This window comes from Diadema antillarum, unplaced genomic scaffold (genome assembly GCF_040938485.1).
Source record: "Diadema antillarum isolate AM-2024a unplaced genomic scaffold, OU_Dant_1.0 scf00000033, whole genome shotgun sequence".
Lineage (NCBI taxonomy): Eukaryota > Metazoa > Echinodermata > Echinoidea > Diadematoida > Diadematidae > Diadema > Diadema antillarum.
The window spans coordinates 1,972,501-1,994,888 of record NW_027270922.1 but is presented as its reverse complement, the minus strand read 5'-3'; the positions used below and the strand labels follow the sequence as shown (position 1 = coordinate 1,994,888).

At 37.1% G+C, this 22,388-nt stretch overlaps 1 protein-coding gene across 1 annotated transcript in view; it reads left to right on the top strand.

Annotated features, from left to right (window-relative positions):
* Positions 1-5,221: 5,221 nt before the first annotated feature.
* Positions 5,222-22,388, top strand: part of LOC139742804 (contactin-2-like) — a 116,596-nt gene continuing 99,429 nt past the window's right edge. The window contains exons 1-2 of the mRNA XM_071653321.1: positions 5,222-5,349; positions 21,613-21,996. Of these exons, the coding sequence (XP_071509422.1) occupies positions 21,918-21,996 (79 nt within the window). The 5' untranslated portion in view covers positions 5,222-5,349; positions 21,613-21,917. The remainder of the gene's footprint in view (positions 5,350-21,612; positions 21,997-22,388) is intronic.

Genomic DNA, 22,388 nt, shown 5'->3' with positions numbered 1-22,388 from the left:
TGTTTCGATCGTATAGTATGCTTTGTCAATACAACACCGATTGGAATTCGTGGTCCAAAGGGACGGGCTGAGGCGGTTTTGTACTTCGACGCGTTAGACACGGTGACCTTCCATCCTCATTATTTCCTATTTAACGTGGTTCAATACTAGCATGGATTTCATTATGCGCTTGGGGCGCCTTGAAATAACAGGGAAATGAAGTTGAACTGTCGACTATAAAAGATTTTAGAAGTTTGAGGGGCTCAGATGAAAATAATATATTCATAATGTTGTTTGAATTATAATCACAAACAAGGTGTTCTGCACCATTGGAAAACGAGAATTTACCCCCTGCGCATGCAGTCATCCAACCACAAGATCAATCGATTCTTCAAAGGAAACCCCAAAACAAAGGTATTAGCCGGCATCGGACTGCTCCGGTGAAAGATTTTGTGATTGATTGCGGTCAAACATTACCTGAAAGGACGCGACATGAAATACCAATGTAATCATGTATCATGGGCGGTTACACTTGGCCGGCAAATCCCGTTGACTAGTGCTAGTCCATTGTCGACTTTTATATCACCATATACAAGAGTGATTAAATCCATGAAATTATAGTGAAGTTACAAAATGTGAACAATGTATGAAAGGAAAGAGAAAAGAACGAGATAGTATGTTACTTGGCATACGGTGCAACACAGGTGGAGGGAGGAAAGCAAAGATGGTAGGCTTTTCTACGGGAATAGTCAAAGCCTGTGTATATCATGATCTTCAATTGTTTTTCGATCTCTTAAGGTGACTCTTACAAAAATGGAGCAATTTCGCTGCAGTTAGACAGTTAATGGATTTCCCCATCATTGTTTTTCACGAGGCAGTTGCAATACAAAGTATGTCACTAAACCACCAGATAGGATGGGTGGAAAACCTTGAATATAGACAGAATATATTATTGTTTTTAATCGATACTTTTTAAGTTTTGATATTTGAGACTTCGTCCGTCTTAATAGTTAGTGGCGGATCCAGAGCACTGCAGAGGGGGGCGCAACCGGCGCACGCCCCCCCCTTTATTTTTCGTTAAAAACAAAAGAAATAAAAAGAAAAAATGAAATGGAAACCCGGAAGTGGCACCAGAAATATTAGTTGCGCTCCCCCCCCCCCCACCCCCTTTACAGAATTCCTGGATCCGCCACTGATAGGCATCATTGTCAAATTATTATATGCATGCATATATCCGTTGGCATATAGATACGAATTTCACAATGTATGTCCTCAAAATCATCATATCAACAACGAAATTTAACAACCATTATTTATTTTTGTGGAAGTCAAAGGGTTATGAGGAGATACTCCGTGGCCTCATTCAACTTGCATGTCATGGTGGTTCCGGTTAAAGCATTTTTTGTTGTAACATGAAAATTTTAGTGGGAATTTTCAATACGTACTCAAGTAATTATCTGTCCCATTATGTTATCAAACTTGACATTTATGCAGAGAGGAATTTCTATTAAATGGTACCTAGTGTTGTTTTGTGGGGGAGTTCTGGGAAGATGAGATTTCTTTTCTTTTATTGTTCGATTTGAATGCCTGAGGATGCAGCAAAATCAAGAATTGATAAGAGGTTCGAAAGTCGGAGGAAAGATATGAAAGTCTTGGATGTTTAAAGTTTCGTAGTAATAAACATTATCTTTAATAGTATAGCAACCAATTATTCAGATCTGATGAGGTGGGGAAGCTATTGGCATTGTAAATCTCTCACTGACACAAACATTTTTGCACTAATTTCATTTTTGCCATTAAATGAAAATGGAAAACTTATTTTTGTCCCAAAATAACCATTTTGGTTATATTGCAATCGCTCACAGCAATGATGATATTATTCAAAGGGGAATGATTGTAACTGCTGAAATAAACTACAGACCCAAATCTCGATGTATAATCATTTTGGTATCGCAAACGATTAACAAAACTAATGCATAATCGATGTGTGGTATAACCAATGATGCCCGAACGGTTGAAACGTTATAATATTCCATATTATAACTTGCTCAATTTCTGTCCAATATTGATGAGACTTCAACAAGTCTGTTAGTCCGATCTTTCCCTATTATAGAATATAATGTAATCAATCTTAAGATATGAAACTACATTTATAGGATTAGTATTAGCCTATATAGATACTATAGAGATAAAACAGTTTTGAGTATACATTAAAGGAAGTCGCAAGTTCAATGAGGGATGAAAAAGAAGAAGACAGGAATAGGAAAAAAAGGAGGGAGACATTGAAAGACGTATAAGGGGAGAAGGAGGAGATGATGATGATGATGATGATGATGATGATGATGATGAAGAAGAAGAAGAAGAAGAAGAAGAAGAAGAAGAAGAAGAAGAAGAAGAAGAGGAAGAAGAAGAAGAAGATGTTCTTTGAATAAAGATGCACACAGATTGGGAGAAACATTATATGACATTTATTTCAAAGGTTTACATCTCAGAGTAATTTCTCAAACGAGAAAGCAGATTCTTCTGAAGAAAAGAGATCATTTATATCGAGAACAAAGTTCAGAGAGCTATCAGACGACGGATTCTCAACAGAAAAGGACGATGGCAGTCAGTCGAGAGGATTACGGAAAGTAAGGAGTACAATGTAAAATCACAAAGCCGATTAAAACGGAGAAGCGTGATCCAAAAGTGTATTTCCTGCTCTCAAAGATAAAGCTTATAAACATTGGGGGTTTTTTCTCAGCCTTGTACCGAATTCAGAAAAGCTTATTTGCAAGCGTGATAAAGTTATGGATTGCACATTCGGAGCTTTAGTAGATTGAAATTAACATGCCATGTTGCTTACATATTTTTCATATCAAATGATTATACATTGTATTTAGGTTTCTAAACTTCGGAAAATTTCCCACATTTCCAAAGTTTTAAAAAGTATCTGAACATCACCCAGGAAACAAACTCGAGAGTGGCAAAAAGGAAGCAGAGATTTAAGGTTGCCATCTTAAAGATAGCCCTTCCCTTTTGCATTCCTCCCAAATTGTACAGAACATGATATATTCTACCAGAATGACAAGACTATTGTAAATCTATAACATTTATGTGATATTGGAAGGTTGTTAGCCGTTAAAATTCAAATAATGCACCAAACGCTCACCGTAACGTATTCTGTGTACTAGGCACAGCTGCATACATTAATCCTCCTGTGGTTGTAATAATTATACTTATACTTCGAACAAAAGATATGCATGTTAAAGCTGTCAGCCAGAAATGAAGAATTCACTAGCTTCTCTTACTTTGTTGTCGATAGCAAATAGCAACACACCACTTACATGAACTACTCGTGCAACTGAGTGCATCACACAGGTCTGGAAAACTAGACTAGCAGTTTAGATTTGTAATTTTTTTGTAGTACGAAAAAAGAAATATTCAAATCTTAACGGTCAATTTACTAAACAAATAAAGACCCTCTTGAGTTAAAAATTTACAGGAGGTTTCCAAATAATGTTTTTTTTTTCAATACCTTTTCAAAAATTGGTTGTAAAAGGGATTGGCTGTCTTTAAGGTTAGTGACCTGATATTGAAAGTTGCTATATCACACTTTACACTACTTGTTCTTTGCTGTATACTTTACTTTTATTTGTTTGCTTCTTCTCTCCCTTCCATCTTTGTAATGGTCGCGCTGTAATGAGTTTTTTTTTTTTTGATCGATAAAACAAAACAAGAGTTAAAATGAGCAGTTCACCAACTGTTCTTGAAGAGCGCCCTCTCTCAGACACTTGTAAGGGCAATCCCGTCGGCGTGTTTTTTTTAGACGGCACAGATTGGGGACCCTAAAAATCTATTGGGGACCCTATCCTTAAACCGTACCCTAATCCTAATCCTAACCCTAACCATCAAACCCTAACCCTAACCATAACCGTAACCCTAACCCTAACCCTAACCCTAACCCTAACCCTAACCCTAACCCCAACCCTAACCCTAACCCTAACCACTAACCCAACGTTTTTCCCATAGGTTTAATACGTGCCATGCCCCAATCTGTGCCGTCTTAAAAAAACGCATCCTTTATACCAAGGTAGTTTGTTTGCAAAAACCGATAAGTCCATATTTGCCAAATGGAGATATTTGCGATTAAAGGTCAAGAAAAATAAACAGAATAATAAGAAAATTTTTGCTTCTTTTGACCATAACTTCAAAAATGTACCTTTATATGTAGTGACCAATATATCATTTAAAAGGTACTATTTTGTACTTTATGACAGAGACAGTACTTCAAAATCTTCAAAAATGGACTTATCGGTTTTTGCAAACAAACTCTTCATATGTACACTGTACTTATTGTTATACATGTACTTGGAGGGGGTGTCGCAATTAAACTTGCAATCAATTGCAAACCCCCAAAATCAACATCAAGTCTTGCAATTGATTACAAATATGCAATAAATCGTAACTTGCAATTAATTGCAGCACCCTTCTAAAAATGAAAACTTGCAATTGATCTATAAATTGCAACGTTTGCAATAGATAGTACTAGACCTTAAATTCTGTAGGCATATGACGCTGAAGAATGAATGAAATTGATTGTATTGTATAATCAGTTGTATTCTCAGTGAAGATGAAAGGGACTCAAAAGCATAAATAATAATGGTGGATAAAAGAAATAGATCGAGCCAAGTAGTTGAGAATAATATAGCGCCCTCAAAATTATTTATAGGTAGGCCCATCAATATCACTTTTGGCATGTGACCTTCTAAATGAAATTCCTTCTAAGTAAAGATTTCTCAGATTTTCTTATAGGACCTATCCAGTTATTCTTTAAACCAGTTCCATAACGACACAACTGACACGGAGATACTGAGAGAGAGAAAGGGATATATATCATGTTTATATAAATGTAATGTCTTGTGTTACATCCAGGGCCTACATAGATTTACACAGAGGGGAGAGAGGGAGGGAGAGAAGAAGAATTAAAGAAAAAAAAGAAAGAAAGAGGGAAAGAGAGGGAGGGATCGAGGGATCCGAGGGAGAGAGAAACACATCAAATGTACAGGCCTACGATTTGTGTCTGAATGACAAGATAATGATGATTCTAGTATTACTCATCACACACGAGTAAAGCTGCCTGAAATCAATCGAGGGCGTGTCCTCAACTCAGTTGTACACTCGTCAATCTAGCTCGCTCGCATCGCGCACTCGATCTTATGCTAATGAGGGACGCCATCACTAAGGAAATGCGAATGAATTACGAAAATCCCGACCGGCGGAAAGGAGTCGAAATTGAATTTGTTTCATGGTCCGCAAGACTAGTCAATGAAGTTCGGTGGATCTTGCGGTTTTTAACGAAACATGCCATTTGATTTATACAATTACGTGGTAAGTGATTCCATTTCGTTGTGTTTAGACGAAAAAACCGCGACTTTTTGCGTCAAAATAACGGTCAGCTTTTGAGTTATTGCATAGTCCCATGTACTTACATTTGCGAAAGTGAAGGGAGCTAGCTAAGCAAAGCGAGCTAGCTAACGTTAGGCCTAATATTTACGCCGCAAAATCAAATGCAAACCCAACAAGCCGGGCAAGGATAGGGCCAATTGGCAAAGTACATGTAGTACACCAAGCTGTGAGTGATATGGTCTACAAGACTACGCTAGATTCTAATCTAAAGTTTCAATATCACATTAAAATCCGGATTATCAAGCTTTAATTTACTAATTACTGTTTACCATATTGCTTGGCAATTGAATGTTTAAACCAGCAAACATGTTCAAATTGATTGTTAGAATATATGCATCTATTCTATTTAGTATTGAAGCTCTATTCTAAACAATAGTATAGTACTTATAATAATAATAAGTGTAAAGAGATTAGATGCCGTAGGGGCTAGGACACCTAGGCTTTATAGATCCTATCGCTAGAATCTATAAATAATGTGATATATTTGTAATCATATTTGAATAATTAATATAATTTTATCTGAAAAAGATTGTCTTTTGGCAAAGTTTTGCAATATGTAATTTACAACAGAAACCAAAATAAACTAAAAGAATGCTGTTTCATTAGTTATGAATGTGAGCTTTTGAATAGCCTTTAGTAGGTGTCTACAGTAGATAATAAATTATTTTATTCATAAAAATGTTTTAGAGTGACAGTCTACTGCTGGTGATTTGATGAGAGCTAGTACACTAGAGTCGGTAGAGATTTCTAGTGATCTAGTTGTAAAAATTTGAAGAAACACAAAGAATGAACACATGTAATTTTTATGTTGTTTTCTGCACCTGGCTTCACCTATCAAAGCTTGATGGTCTGGAAAGGATTGGCATAGTAATAGTATTACAATTGTAAATGCAGGAAAGAAGTGTCACACTTTCATAGTGTGTCCTTTGGCTTAGATATGATGATGGTGGCCTACATACATTGGTTTGTGATCAAGCAAGCAGAAAAGTACAGCTGTAGTTTGAGAGAATTGGGGCACATGTGGTGTTGGTAGAAATTTACCATTTATAGCTAGAGATGGAAAATGCATAATTTGCCTTTGAGGAGTTTCAGATCTCAAAAGATCTCACGCAGCCATAGAATTGGCATTCAGTCTCTTAACAGACCAGATGACCCTGACCCTTAGTAAAGTACATACCGTACAATCATGGCTCGTTAGCGTCATGATGAATTGTTAAGAATTATAGTGCACAAGTTTACAAAGTGCGTGTTCATGTAGTCACCACTGAAAAAACAACAACCCCAAAACAAAGTAGTTAAACCTGAAAGTCACAGATCTTACTGTATATCGTAGGACAAATTCAGCAGAGTGTAAGACAAAAGACACATTGGCTATCTTGTGCCTTCACCAGTGGGATCAACAGACTGCCATCATTTGTGACTCTGCACCTCAAAACAAACAAAAAGTCGCCAGACATGAATTTTTAGTTAAGACCACATTCTGAAAGAGCAGACTTTAAGCTTTAAAATGATGTATAACTCATATCAAATGGACTCTCCTAACCTATCTAAATATTGGAAAGAAAGCAAAATCTCAGGAAAAGTGTGAACTGAGAAAAGAGGCTCTGAAGTACAGTGTCTATTCAAGCGCTTAATCTTTACCAAACCGTGCTGGCTGTGCGATCAATGGGACAAAAAACAGGAAGTAAGCCACCAGAGTAACAACAATGAAGGGATTATCAGATTAAACTGAAATTAAGCATGCCTCATTAACACCTTCTGTCTATAATTAATGCAAACTTTCAAAGCAGTAGCACTATCCTTTCAAAAGTTATTAGAGTTGAAAGTGAAGAGTGTGGACAAGGTTTTTCAGAAATGAAAAAGGGATTCTAAAGACACACATAATCACACTATTGTACCAAAAATGTTCGAGATAAACTGCTAAAAAAAAACACTTTCCTGCCCGTTTTATGATACCAAATTTTAGCATAATGTAAAAGAAGACCGGCTCTTTCAGAAAATATGAAAAAGTCAAGTTCGGTTAGGTTGACCCATTTCACTTATTTTCAGTCCTCACGCAAAATCAGTGTGTGCGACTTTATGTTCGTTTTGAGGTGCACTGTCACATTTTCTGTCTGACATTCATCCTGTGTCCTACTTACTAATCAATCCCCCCCCCCCCCCCCATCATCATCATCATCACCACCAAAACATATTGTTTTCCTTCTTTTAACTACTATGCCACATATGTGGTGAATTACTACTAGGCCTTCTGTTTTGACTGATTACTTCTTACTCTTTCCTGCTCATTTTCTTGTAACAAAGAGAAACAGTTTTCATCACGAAGTGCAGCGTATGTAGATGAACACTACAATGCAGATTTGTTAAGCTATAACTTTTCTAGCACTACCTCAATTCAAGCTTCATAGTTGACATCACTGAGCTCGAACTTTGAACTTTTTGAACTTTCTATTCGCAATTCATTTCTGACAACCCTTTTCAGAGTGTTAGAGATACATCATATGGAAAACATGATATGTATGATAGTTTAACAATAAAACATGTAAATTAACAAATAGGTGCAATGTACGTGTATGAACTGTGCTCTGCCATGTCCTCTCAATTTGCAACAGTCTTCTGTGTTGAAAATACATTGTATAAAGACAAAAGAACAGCAGCAGTAGCAACTACAGTGTGTGTATGTGTTTTGAATACACAATTCAAAATTGACAGTTTGTCCTTAACAATGTATTAAACGCTTACAGAATGATGGTGATGGCTTTCAGTGCATTAATGGTCAGTGGCAGAGTTCCTTTATGGACCACTTCAATAATGTGCAAAAGTAGGTCAGGAGGAAAAGCGAGAAGGCAAGTCAGGAAACTGCATGTCAAGGTCTGAGATTTGTGCCTCTCTCTGCATGCTGTATTTGCTTTCCCATGTGCTGTGCATGTAGCATAATTTGTGCAAGTTTCCCTTTGCGGGGGCGATTGATGGGAAGTGGAGATAAGTTGTGGAAGTGCAGTGTGAAACAATGATTGTGAGATCAGATCAGACGACAAGTGCATTGTATGTCACCAGTGATGTGTATAGGGTAGCAGTGGCGGATCCTTTATTTTTTGCTAAAACAAAAGAAATAAAAAGAAAAAATGAGGGGTGTGTGTGCCCCCATTAATTTTGTAAAGGCACCCCCTCTTTACGGAATTCATGGATCCGCCCCTGGGGTAGGGTTTCAGCAGGGAGCATCACATCTCGAGGAGTATGGAAGCATCATGGATTGTAGACAAGTTCAGACTTGGGATGTTTTGATACAGTTGTGTGCATCCTTCAACTGCCTGACTTGAGTATAGTGTTCAGTGCTTCAGAAATGGTATTTTCTGCAAGGGGAAAAGTTGTTGCTGACTATCACAAATGACCATTTTACACTCTGAGAATATAGTCAAATATAGTGTTCTTGGCATATTATGTTTTCTCTAATATATTAAGTAAAAATTGGTGGCAAAAAAAAAAAAAATAATTTGTGACAGTCTTGTCAGAAATTGTTTGAAAAGAAGTTATTTTTTTTCTTCTGTGATTGATTGATATGCCAAGCTTTCCATGTAATCATATTCTCACATAACAAAGATCTCAAAAGCTGTAACAAGTTTCGAATGAAGTTTGATGCTTTGTTTGTTTTTTTTTGGGTAGAATTTCACTCTATTTTGAACATTTAAGCTGTTACCACTCTGGAATAATTTGCAGCATTTGTAGCATGGTAAAATGTAAGTTATTCAAACAAGTATCTTAAGAGGTGACACTTTCTGCCGACAGAGCTAATCAATAATGTTTTCATTCGACCCAGTTGTGGAAGTAAGAACAAGTGCACTGTATCATGCTCTTTTTGTGCCCTTTTGTTGTGATATCCAGTTACTGGAGTCTGATAACAGCTCAGGGCACAGTTGGGCAACTAAGTAGCATACTTTATGTAGGAATGCATGCATAGCTTTTTGTTGTTGTTGTGACTGTTGACACTTGCCCAGTCCACTTGGGCAAGTTTGGGAAATTGCAAGTATTTTTAGAATGCCCCGAGCATTCATGTGCCTGGGGATCATGTGGTGTACTGTAGCATGTGGCAGCAACTGTGGACATGAACGCAGTCGGTATGTGACCTTGTAAAAAGTGCCATGGTTGTGCCAATGAGGGCATTCCAAGTGGTGTGAGGAAAAGGTCACTGTTACCCAAAACAGAAATGAGAATAGATGCACGAAGGAAGAATTTAGAAAAGAAAAATATAGTACAGCTAATAGCAGAGACTCCAACCCAAAGCGCCTTTTGATCTGGAGATTCGCCAGCCTGAAACCCCTTGCAAACAGGAGACTCCAATTTGATGTGCGCGAAGCACGAATTTCCTTGCGGCCAATGATAACGACGATGTTTTGTTATTTTTTGCTTTGGTTTGTTTTGTTTTTTGTTTGGTTGTTGTTGTTTTTTGTTTTGTTTTGTTTTGTTTTTTGGCCGGGGTCCAGGGCCCGCTTAAGGGCCCTGGAAGCTCTAAGGTTCTAGCTGCATGCTCTCTCATGCTATCTCAGGCTTATTTTTCAACATACGATGACACTAAGTAAGAAATCATTTCAAGCGGGAGACACAGAGCCAGGGCGGGAGAAATTAAATCTCAAGCGGGAGAACGGGAGATTTCGCAAAAACTGGGCTTTCAGCGGGAGATCTCCCGTCGAAAGCGGGAGAGTTGGAGTCTGTAATAGGGAAAGTTTTGGAGAGTTTTCAATGGTCTCAGAAAGAAAGAGATATAGAGGGATAGGAAAGAGAGAGAGAAAGTGAGGAAAAAAAGAGAAAGGGGAGAAAGGAGGGGAGGGAGAGGGAGAGAGCAAACTGCCTTTCTTGTGTGCTGTCACTGACTTTCTGTGCGTGGCTGAGTCAGCCAATGAAAGAATTAATTGCTGGGTGACGCGTTCCGCTGCGACGCATCGTGGGTGTGCTCCGGGTGCCAAAACTCTCAGTCACTCACAGCTGTGCATGAAGCCGTAGCTGCAGCCAGCCGGCAACCGACGCAGTCGCGTGTCAGGCACTACAGCGTGAAGACACGCATCCTGCTACATGCTGCTGTCAGACTCCGCAAATGATACATTTTCATTCTAACCCCGACCCGGCAGATCCCTCACACACATCCAGGATGAATGTACTCTTAGTTTGCACTCCTCATCCCATGCATGTAGTAAATGCCAATATGAATTTTTGAATCCTGGCCAAGTTGGCATTTTCCTGTGTTTCAAAGGCAGTATCTTTGCTGATTCTTCATGTCACATACATGTGGACTTTCTTTGAAGTGGTAGAAAGTAATGAGGAACTGAATGTTTACAATTGCTGACAGGAGGAATGTCAAGCAGTGTCTGCAGCATGCGTGTCATGTGACGTTTTCATATCACCATTCTGTGGATTGGACACCAGTCTCTGAACTCGAGGGAGGAAATAATTGGTTGCTTTGTGACGAAGTGGGCAGGAAGTTGTCAATGTGTCAACAGCACAGTGGACCTTTTGCACTAAACCGTTCTCTTTTGTGCTGTTCAAGAGAGAGGGGGGAGAGAGAGAAAAGAAACAAGAGAGGGAGCTTTCAGTCATTGGTGAATATATCAACCAAGTAAATGGGAAGGTAAGTACAAATATGTGTGTTGAGATGATTTCAATGCAAGGAATGCAGACAGTAAATGGAGGCTGAGACATCTGTGTTCTGTCTTATCAGGAACTGTAGCAAATCTGTTGTATTTCTACAATAATAGTCAAGAATATAAGGATATTCCAAATCTACTGCAATTCTAAGAAGTCACTGTAAGGTAGAAATTGTAGGTTGTCATTGCCACTGTTGTAAGAATTACAGTTTACCAGTACTGTACAATGTTAAAACTAATGTGATGTATTTAACCACTTTAATGTCGGAGCCACATTAATATCCCAATGTGATGTATTTAGGTACTGTACATAAATGCCCTGATGTAATATATTTATAGCCACATAATGTTTGAATATTCCTTATGAAATGAAATTGGAATAAAATTCTACCTCTTTTTTTTCAGAGGTGTTCTGCTTGATGGAAGTTGACAGTGGGATAAAAGTTGGAGAGTACAAATATCTGCCCTGTAGGAGAGGAAGATAGAGAGTGTAGATATGATGAGAGATTAACATATAAGGCATATAAAGACAGCATAGAAGAGAGAGAAACTAGAGATACAATATATGTAGGAGAGATAGAGGAGATAGGAGATAAGAAAGAGAGAGAGAGAGAGAGAGATAAGGGAGAGATACATACTGTAGATGGTTTAGATATGGTATTCATGAGTGAGAGAAATAGATCCAGAGGGATTGAGGGAGAGAAAGAGACTAGTGGTTAACTTTTCTTGAGGATTGCACAGTGTCACTACAACAATGTTGTTACAGACATTAAGATGGTTTCTTGATAACGGAGGAAAAAGCCATATCCTCCTGGAACCGTTTCTCTAGCCTCACACCGGAAACAAGGCCCCATGGTTGTCAAGGCACATGTTCCTAGGGAGGTATTCCCTAAGGAGATAGTCCAAAGGAGGTAGTCCTTATCAAAAGGAGGTAGGCCTTAAGAGGTTGTAGTCCCTCCATGAAGGGGAAAAAAACACACACACGCAGAAGCAAACAAAACCTGTTCAGTCATCTCGCCGTAAAGATGTTTGGGAAAAGAATGCAGTATCAGCAGCCAACATGAGACAAAAATATTCAAATTTTATGATATTGAATTGAGGCAGAGATGGGAGTTATTGAAGTGAAAGATACACAAGCCTACTGTACTGTATACTAGTAAGCATATTTGCACTCTGAAATATGATAGTGTGTAAATTTTTTCAGTGTAAAAAGTACACAAATTCTTGTATTTAAGTTAACAGAAATTCCCACTTTGTTTTTAAACCAAGGCAAACTATGTGAAAATCAGCTTCTTGCAATAAAGTTGCATATTCCCTGTTTTGTGTGAAGACCATACTCCAAACATGCTGATTTGTCATAACTGTGTAAAAGTTTAAGTTTAGCCCCTGCCCATTTTTGCTGGGAAAATTGTAACATTAAAATCTGGCAGTGCTTGGATAGTTTGACCTTTTGCATTCGTGTTGAAATGAAAGATTTTCTATCACAATGCAATGTGCGTACTACATTTGTGCATTATACTTCGTAATTCCGTCAGGGATTACGTTGACAAGAGAGACTCTTGTGCAATATATGGGTAATTAGATTGAATGATATTCTGCTGGTTGCTAATTGAGAATGAAATGGGGCATTTAACAAAGATGATGGCCAACCACACCATAGTGTCTAGGATTCAAGCAATACTATTTTATTTGATACTCAAGGGTAGATTTAACATACTGTTCTAAAGCACAAATCATAACTTGAAGCAGGGAGGTGGGAAGAGACCTCCCTGCTTGAAGCAGAAACAACAAACAACAAATCTGTCAATAATGTTGTGTTTATCCTCTTGTACCCTCAGGAATGCTGTTGAAGTGATACAGCAAACCCAGCAGGAGTTATAAAAGGAAATGTGGCACAATAAGGTTCCCTTATCCTGCCCTCCAGCTGTTTAATTAATGACTCTCACGAGACACACAACAGAGAGAATTGTTCTTAAGTAGGTGTAATGTGATACAAGATAAAAATACATTGCATGATTTTTTTTTTCTTGTAGGCCTCATCTTGAAGGGTGCAGAGTACTACAGTTGTATAACTACTCCAGGGCCCTGTTTTATGTTCAGAGTTATAATCGATTATAATAATTGATTTCTATCATAAGCCTATGGCAGCCTGTGTGTTAAGGAAATTTACAATCGATAAATTTGATAAAACGGGGCCCAGGTCTATGTAAAACAAAATCCATGTCAAACACCAGGTATCTCTATGGTTAATTTGTAGCAATTTTGTAAACAATTGTGGGTGAAAAAAAAATGTCCTTCATGACCAATGCTTTCAGTCTGAACTTCAGTTGTAGATTTGAACTCTGATTTGATGTATACAATTGTTTGTTGCACTTTAGGAAATTCAACTGAAACAAAATCAACACATTTTACAACTGGTTCTAGAATATCAAAGAAGATACTATAGTGTATTATTGTATATAGTGTTCTAGCCAGGCACTTATATGTAGATTCCTAACTAATTTGTTTACAACCAAAGTATGAGCTTAAAGTCAGTAGTGTTTGGATACCACACATCCAAAACGATCTTTCTATGATGCATTGTACATCAAGTGAAGGATGTACTGTTGAGTACCTTGAAAGTGAACACCACATTTGTATGTTCCACTCAATTTCTAAGGCAGACTACACTGTAGGTAATTGGGTTTGAATGAGTTCATTTTATATTTGGTTGCATTGATTGCAGAGTCAAAGTGAGAATGAGATAGAAAGCAGAACATACATACCCATGAGCCTATTATCGTAACGGACCATTTCTTGGGAAGTACCTTTTGGAATTAGTCAGCACAATACCGACAGATATAGGAAGGAAGTAAGGTGAGAGATTATACAAACAGTGTTGGCATTGCATGTGAAATACAGTAAGACCTTGAATATAAAACAGGATGAAAACATGGTACAATTTTTTAGCAACAGTGTTTAGATAGTCAACGTATATGTAGGTTCCCCCCCCCCCCCCCAACATGAAAATGACTGATGATCAATACCTGAAACTTCAGCAATTATACACTTGTATTCTCTCCATCGGGGCTGTAATGTTGACTGAAATGATTTGAGTTTATTGCAATCACATTAAAATGTTGTTTGAAATGTCCGTCATCTAAATATTACTAGAATGGAAATATTCCCTGAATAATGGAAGGCATGTTGTTGCTCATGTTCTTGAGAGTTTAGTTTTTTTTAAATTTTGATATGTGATCTGATGAAAAGAGATCGAAGAGATTTTCTTTTGTGGTTAGTTTCATTGAGAATTTGCTCCAAAGCTATGATGTAGTTCAATCAAGAGCTATCAAGCCTCACCCATGAAAACCCAGAGCTCCCAGATACATAGTTATTACAATAATATGTAGCATTGTTTTTTTACTATCATTCTTTCATCAACAGTAACAGTGGCTTATACAGTAGAATACAGGAATAATATATATTTAGAAATGGAAAACCATTTTTCAAAGATGTGATGTAGCATGTTTGGTATATATTGTTTTTTTTTTTTTTCATTTTAAGACTAATAATACAATTCTTACCTTTGAAATATGTTTTGTAATTGGGATCAGTATGTTTTGATTTTTTTTTTTTAATGCAGATGTTGGCAGCCCATTTATAAGCATTACTCTAAAGGCAAAAAAGAAAAGTAAAAAAGAAGGCTTCCATGCACTAATGATGATTTATTTCATAAAGTACCATGTATAATACCAGGGATATTTACTTTACAACAATTTTTTTAAAGAGCTTTGCATATTCTGGGAACACACTTGCACAAATAAATCAGAGCAAATAACATTGGACATTATGTTTAACGACTTTTAACAATCAAACAAACTGCATCTTTAATCATGCATGTTTATTTGTGCTCAGATTTTTTGGTATTCTCCTTCTTTCTTTCTTTCAAGTTTTTTTGCCATCAATAAGAACAAAAATCTAATTCAACAATTCCTGAAGAGCTAGTATACTCTTTTTTTTTTTTTAATCAATAGAGGAGTGTATTAATTGCTTACCAGTGAGTTTGATGTTGTGTGTAGATATGGACCACTTGTTTCATGTATTTTATGCCCATCTTGTCAAAGAAAAGGGATCTCTGAGCCTAAAACATATATCTGTAATGCTTCAACTGTAGCTCTCTGATTGCCAAAAGTCCTTTCATAGATATGTGTGATTTAAAAAAAAAAAAAATGACAGGAATTACTGCTCATTTAAACACACTTGATCCTGTGCTCACATTAGCACAGGAATGAACCCTGTAAATGATGCGACATGCGAGAGAAGAAAGAAAGAAAGGGTGGGGTTTTGCCAAAAGAAAGAAAGATATGTAAGCAATAGTTCTTTTTAATCTGACAGATTAATTCAGATTGTGTTCACATTAGAATTCTAGATGCTTTCCTTATCAAGTGCAGCAAAAAATACTCTAGATTGAAAATACTGAACTGTCCTTAATCTAAGAGCTGTGTGCCTATTTCCTTGAAAGGATTAAAGTAAAGGAAATATATGCTATCAAAGTGAAGTCTGTCAAAATCCGTAAAGTGGAAACTTGACAGTGTAGTTCAATCTGTATTAAGATGTCTCATGTGCTAATTTCACTGGAAATATGAACAGCATGTTAAGTGCCTTGCAGTTGATTGTGTTTCAGGAAAAAAGATAGCATAAGTATAAAGAAAAATGCAATGAAAAAATTATATAAGGTGCGGAAAAAATGTTGGTGTGTAAACTTGACTGGGTGAGATTAAATGTTAGAGAGGAGGAGCTTTTTTTTTTTTTTTTTGGGTCCATTGCCAGCATAGACATGCAGTTATGTGAGGCAAGTACTAATTTTTCTCATCTGTGTAGTTTCGTACACTTTATGTGATTTCTTTATTTTTACTGTCAATGATGCAATTGTCAAAACTTTGGTTTTGTAAGCAATTTATTTTCTGTTTAAGTTTAATATCATTACTCATTTGAACTAGCATTAGAATCTAGATCTAATAGACAAACAAGGGAATGTAGGACAGATATGATCTCTGTCAATTTCTCCTTGTCATTTTATATTTTGGGACAGAGGTTTATGTCAATAAGTAAATTGTCAAAACTTTGGTTTGGCAGCTTTTGTGTCTGTATGTAGCTTTGGGGGCATGTACTTATGGTATCCGTCTTACTTTCATTTACAAATAGTTTGTGAGACAGATATGATCTCAATCAATTTCTCCTTGCCATTTTATATTTTTGGACAGAGAGGTTTAAAAATGTCAATAAGTAAATTGTCAAAACTTTGGTTTGGCAGTTTTCATGTCTGTGTGTAGCTTTGAGGGCATGTATTTATGAAATCCATCTTACTTTCATTTACAAAATAGTTGGGGGGAAAAAAAAGATGAAATTGTGCAGTTCCTAAAACTGTACACAAGCATCTTCTTGGACACTCAAGGAAGCATAACATAAAGGCGAGAAAGTTTTCTCGGTCAAGCTGAGGGATGGTGATCTGTGAAAAAACTACGAAAAGTCAAGTCCATGAAAAGGTTGTCTGTCAGTCAGTCACAGGGCAAGGCTGAGCTTTGTCCTCGTGCAGTAATCTTCCGTAATTGTTTGCCTTTCGCTTTGCCGAAAACAGATGGGGTTCCTTTTGCCACTGATGAAACAGGAATTCAGTGAATGGTCACCAGAGCTAGGGAAGGGGGAGGGGTGAGGTTGGAAGGTTGGATTGGGAGGGTCACGTCTGTGAGTCTCAAAACAGCACTTATGTAGTAATGTAATTTTTAGGTCACTTGTACGTAGGCCCTATGTATCAAGTTAGTTACCAAGGAGAGTGGCAGTGGTTGCTTCGCACAGCTTTACAGTGTGATAACTTTGGGTATATTGAGTTGCCAGTCTTAAGTTTTTTATATGTATTGTCTTGAAGATGTAGATTGAAAAAAAAAATAAGATGATTGAAGACAGGACAGAAAACATTCACACACACACACACACACACACATACACACGAGTCATACACAGTGTGTCTCTATTTCAGATTGTTTATATTGTTTACACTTGTTTCTGCCAATTATGGGGCAACTGCCTTGAATTGCCCTATATTTACAGCTGCATCATTTTACCAAGAATGTACAAAATCGCGTGCTCAGTTCCAGAGTCTTGAGAAATTGTTGCCCTCTAGGCTTTGGCCCAATAATTTGATTATCTATTTTAGGAAGCAATTAATTTCTGCTTTATTTTTCTTCTGTACGCTCAGAGAGTCAGCTCCATTGTTCAGCAAAAGTTTTCTGACTCGCACTAAAATCGGTGAGAGATCTGGAAGCAAGCAATTTTTGCTCATCGGTGGAAGAGAGAGGAAAACTCGAACAAACATCCGCGGACATAACTTGGTTCACTTGTATCAGGCGTATTACTCTCATCGTGGTGAAAATTGGATTGAGAGCACGCCCGTAGCTCGCCATCTTTTTTTCCCCCCTTTATATGGTCCATTTTAAACTTTATTTCACAACCTAGATCAGCCCCATAACCCTTATAATCATGTGTAGAACAATGGATAAATATTATTATAATTTTTTTTTTTTTTTAATTCCTACTGGGCTGTATCTCTGTGCAAATGTGCCTGCATGTTCAACAACCAGAAAAATTTGGTGACACCTGGGCACTGTTTCTTGAAAGTTGCCAGCCCTGACGAGTTGTCATCAGTCTCTGGCAATTGATTTCAATAAAATCCTTGGTTTTGATTGGCTGAGAAGCTCTGGTCACTGGCTGTTACTATGGCGATCATCAGAGACTGACAACTTGTCAGGGCTGACAACTTTCATGAAGCAGTGCCCTGATGTGAGGATGAGATGTCTTCATCCCTCTGTGTGCCATGAGAGTTGTGCGGTTAGTGCCAAGCTTTGGTCTGCCGGTGCCAAGTTTATTTTGAAGCTGAAGGCAACAAACCTGTTGATCACAAGTATTAGGCCTACACCCCAAATATAGGTTCCAGGAAATAAAGTAATGGATTTAATGGATATGGCAGAGGCTGCCATGAACCATTTTGGTAGAAGCCATCAAATAACATTTGTGCAGATTAATCATGGATACCAAAAGTGCTCTACACTATAACATTAATACGATGTCATAGTCATACTTTTGTTGAAATGTACACTGTATTCATTAAGGATTTCTCTTCTCACTTTTAGTATTTGTCCAAGATATATACCTGTATATTGAAGTTGAACTTCCTTATTCCCAAGACAGCTACTAGTATTATTAGGTGCAAATACATGTAAGAAACCCCTTTTTTTGAGAGGTGAGGCTATTTTTATAGGCACCAAAGTAGTACTCAAGGGATCAAAACCTCCTATTTGATAATACAATGCTTCTGTCTTTTACCTGTCTGTTACATTTATTTTGAATATAAACAATCATTAAAAGTGTTTAAACCTTTCAATAAAGGAGAAATTAAGAAAATGTTCAGAGAAGATCTATTAAAAAAATGATGATGAAAAATGGGATAATTTGAGAAGGGAGAAAAAGAGAGAAGAGGATGAATGGGAAGATAGAGACAGACAAACCGACAGACAGATGAATAAATGTGGAGATCAAATAAAGTATTTATAGATGAAACAAAGGACAAGTTAAGGAGAGATTAAAAAAGCAATCAAGAATGCCAGGGATATATAAAAAAACAAATTTTATACACAGTTTTGAAAAGAGCATTGCCACAATCCAGTGTTAAAAAACAATCAATGTTTATATTGTTCTTTTCTTTTGTGTTATTGACTTAATTCTGCAACAATTCTATCTTTCTTTTAAAAATGCTCAATATTATTCTCAAAACATTCTAGACAATCCTTTACAGTAAAAAAGAAGAATCGACTGACTTTGCCTTACAGTGTTGCACAGTTTTATATCCATTACAGTTTATACAAAATTATGTGTGATTTTGTAATGTCGATGACTTGGCATATACTGGCCATTTACGAAAACCTCAAAGATTCATCGGGGTGCGTACATAGTCATACTCATAGGTGACATCGTACCGACTTTCCCAGGGCGACCAAAATTCCCTGTTGATGGGGAAACCACAATCTATGATTTGAGTGCGTTGTACTCATGTAAAGGTAAACCAAAAGAAAGTAGCCACAATATCAAGATCAGGCAGAGAAGAGATCTAATCGTACTATGCGGTAGGAAGTGCTGATGGAACATTAGCTAAGGATCATATTTGTATTTTGACTCTTTGTTTTGATCAGGTATTAAGTGACTGTGCTTATTTTCAAATTTATCTTACAGTTTAGCAGGTTTGATTGAGCGTGATAAAACATTGATTCTTATGGGTTCCTACTTATTTTGTATTCAAGTACTCAAGAGAGACACAAAATACATTTTAAGGATATCAGACATGTTTACCTCATATCTTGCCATGAGGTAAAGTGAAATACTGATTTCACAAAGTGTTAGAAAAGGAGTTAACAGAGCCTCTGACTATGTGTAATTGGTATATGTAGGACTTTCACCCTTAATTTCTTTGCAGTTTTCTGTCATAGTCTCAGAGACCTTTTGATAAGCAAAAGAAATATAGAGATTGTAATTTGCACTGCACTCAATCTTCCTTGAGTTCAGTGCATTGATGTGTGAGATGTGCTTGAAAGTACATTTTGTAGATTTATGCAAGAGGGAAAAGTTTTTCAATAAAGCCTCAAACTGTCACAGTTTGCGTGCAAATAATGTAGACTGTCACACGAGCAATTTCTGAGCATCTTGTCAAATGATCAGAACAAGGGGCCAATCAGATTTAGTTTAAATTTGGTCATGAACTTTGCAGAGAGTTTCATTTGTTCTTTCTTAAAAGTTCACAGGAAAGACCAATTTAGGATAGGATCAACTCCCATTTTGTTTTGTTTTGTTTTCATCCCACTGTTGCATGGCTGAAGAGTACTACATGGGGTTCCATAATATTGCCATCAAGAAAAAAACAAAAACAAAACAAAACAACTCTAAAACAAAGAGATATGTAACTTTCCAACAGGAAAAAAAATCTTTTGTTCTTGCAGACATATTTGGATCTACCAGAGTGAACATTATTCCAACAGAATAGAAGGAAAAGAAAAAAAACCCACTCCCCCCCCCCCCCAAAAAAAAGGAAGAAATAAGAAGGGAGAAGCAAAGTGCTATGAGATAGGTTTTAGAGGCAGCTGAGTATTGTCGATGGGGTGTCGCTATGTCAGAATTGGTTTCCCATTGTTCCTTGTGTTGGCCTTGGTCTTGAAGCTTCCCCGTCGTGTTCAATAAATCTGACAGTCGACCTCCAGGGGTGAGACTGATCGATACCCTAAACACTGTCACTCATAATTTTCCAGACTGGTACTCATCGTTAATTTTTCAGATCAAAAGCTCACGTCAGACAATGTGATTTATAAATCTGACATTGACTCCATAGACATTAAGCAAGTCGAGAAAAGAAAAAGTTCTTGCAGGTTTAAAATAGTACAGTCTGACTTTGAACAAGCCATCATTCGCAGTTCTTTCGAAGGGGAATTTACTCAACTACTAGAAAGCTGTTTAATGAAAATAGTCTTCTGAAGTGGGAAAAGTTGAGTAAATCTGAATAAACTCATGGGAATTATCAATTTATGTTCAATCAGACCTACTTGTGAAGAGTTTTTATATTGTAACCTTCTCTGTGATGCAATACATTTTGCCTTGTGGACTTACCTTGATCTTATATAGATCACACAGGCATTCTAGCTAGACACACACAGTCTCCTTCTGTTCAATGAATGGATTTTCTTGTAAAGAGTAGGGTTTGGTCTAATGTTAATAGTAATCCAATATTCCAATGTGCTCTTTCATATCTACCACACAGAACTTTTTCATGAGGATTACTGTATACGCCAAATATTTCGAAAGGTTTTTATTTTTTTTTGCGAATTTTGTGAGTCAGGTGCTATTCTTGAATTTAAAGACACATGAAAATATTGACTTTTCTCCATATAAATGTGACATGTTCATACATTTCTCCATTCAGTACAGTACTCAACGATCGCAAATTTAACCACTCGCAAAATTGTCAGGAAGTTTTGATTCACAAAAATGTAGACTCCTGAAATATATGGCGTATACAGTAATCTTTCGGTCAGTGAGCATTCATTAATGGTGTTCCTCAAGGCATCATTGAACCAGTTTGAATTGGCCGGGGAATCCCCTCCTGGGTACCTGACTGATTAAATCAAATTAAATTGTCCAACAAGCAGGAAAGGATCCAAAGCACTGAATATATGTGTAAAAACTATCGTTGGGAATGAGTCGCAGTGTCTCTGCATGATCATGTTGTTTTCATCAGTTGAAATTTTTTAGGAATGGCAGACATCTTGTAATGGGGAAACAAAATACTTGTCGCAGGGCAGAAATGTTTGTGATCTAGACTGGTATTCTGAGTTTCAAATCCTGCATTATTACTGCCGAGACTTATCAAATGCTGCATAAATAAATTCATCCAATGTGTGCGTTGCTAGTGGCATGTTTCCACAAATTCCTTGATACTCCCAACAAATTTGTGTTTCCTCCCTCATTTCCTCAGATTTCCGCTCGGATCCTGTGACGAGGGAGCATTCGCCAAATTCCAGACTTGAGCGAGTGATGCAAGGGCACATTTGACAGTGGGCAAAAATTGGAGGCAGAGCCAAGAAAAATAAAGAGAGGAGTATGTCACTGGAACTGAATGCGTGACAAAGTGAGGAAAACGTGGAGTTGATGTTCACGCAGAAGTCCATGTTTGGGACTATAAGTTTAGAGAGACAACGGTGAAAAGCCTAGCTGATAGAAGAAACCCTGTCATTCTCAGCAGCTGACGATCCACAGGAGCACTTGATTTTCAACACCACCATGGCAGATTTCCATTTATTACGATATTCAGCACTCATAGCTGCCATCTTACTTCTGTCCAGCTGCACAGCCAATGTTGGTACGTACAAGCATTATTTGACACTTTTGTGATTTTCACAACTTTTCTTCTAAAACCATCTTTTCATCAGCATGCCATAACATGGAAGTGAGATACTATCCTTTCAAAAAGAAACAAAATGAGAACTGATGTTCAACAAATCATTTGTTCAACAATTTTTTTTTTTTTTTTTTTTTGGGGGGGGGTCTTCTGAAGAGCATTATAGGCTAAATATACACGTATACTATTTAAAAAGGACTAGCAACTAGCATGCTTATCCAAAAAGTCTGCTTAAATGTTTGCTTGATTACAATGATAAATATATATTAAAAGTTTCCAAATGCACAATTTTTAGCCACTTATTTTTTTTACAAAGAAATTAAACTCACTTTTCTACAAAATCTCAAATCTGT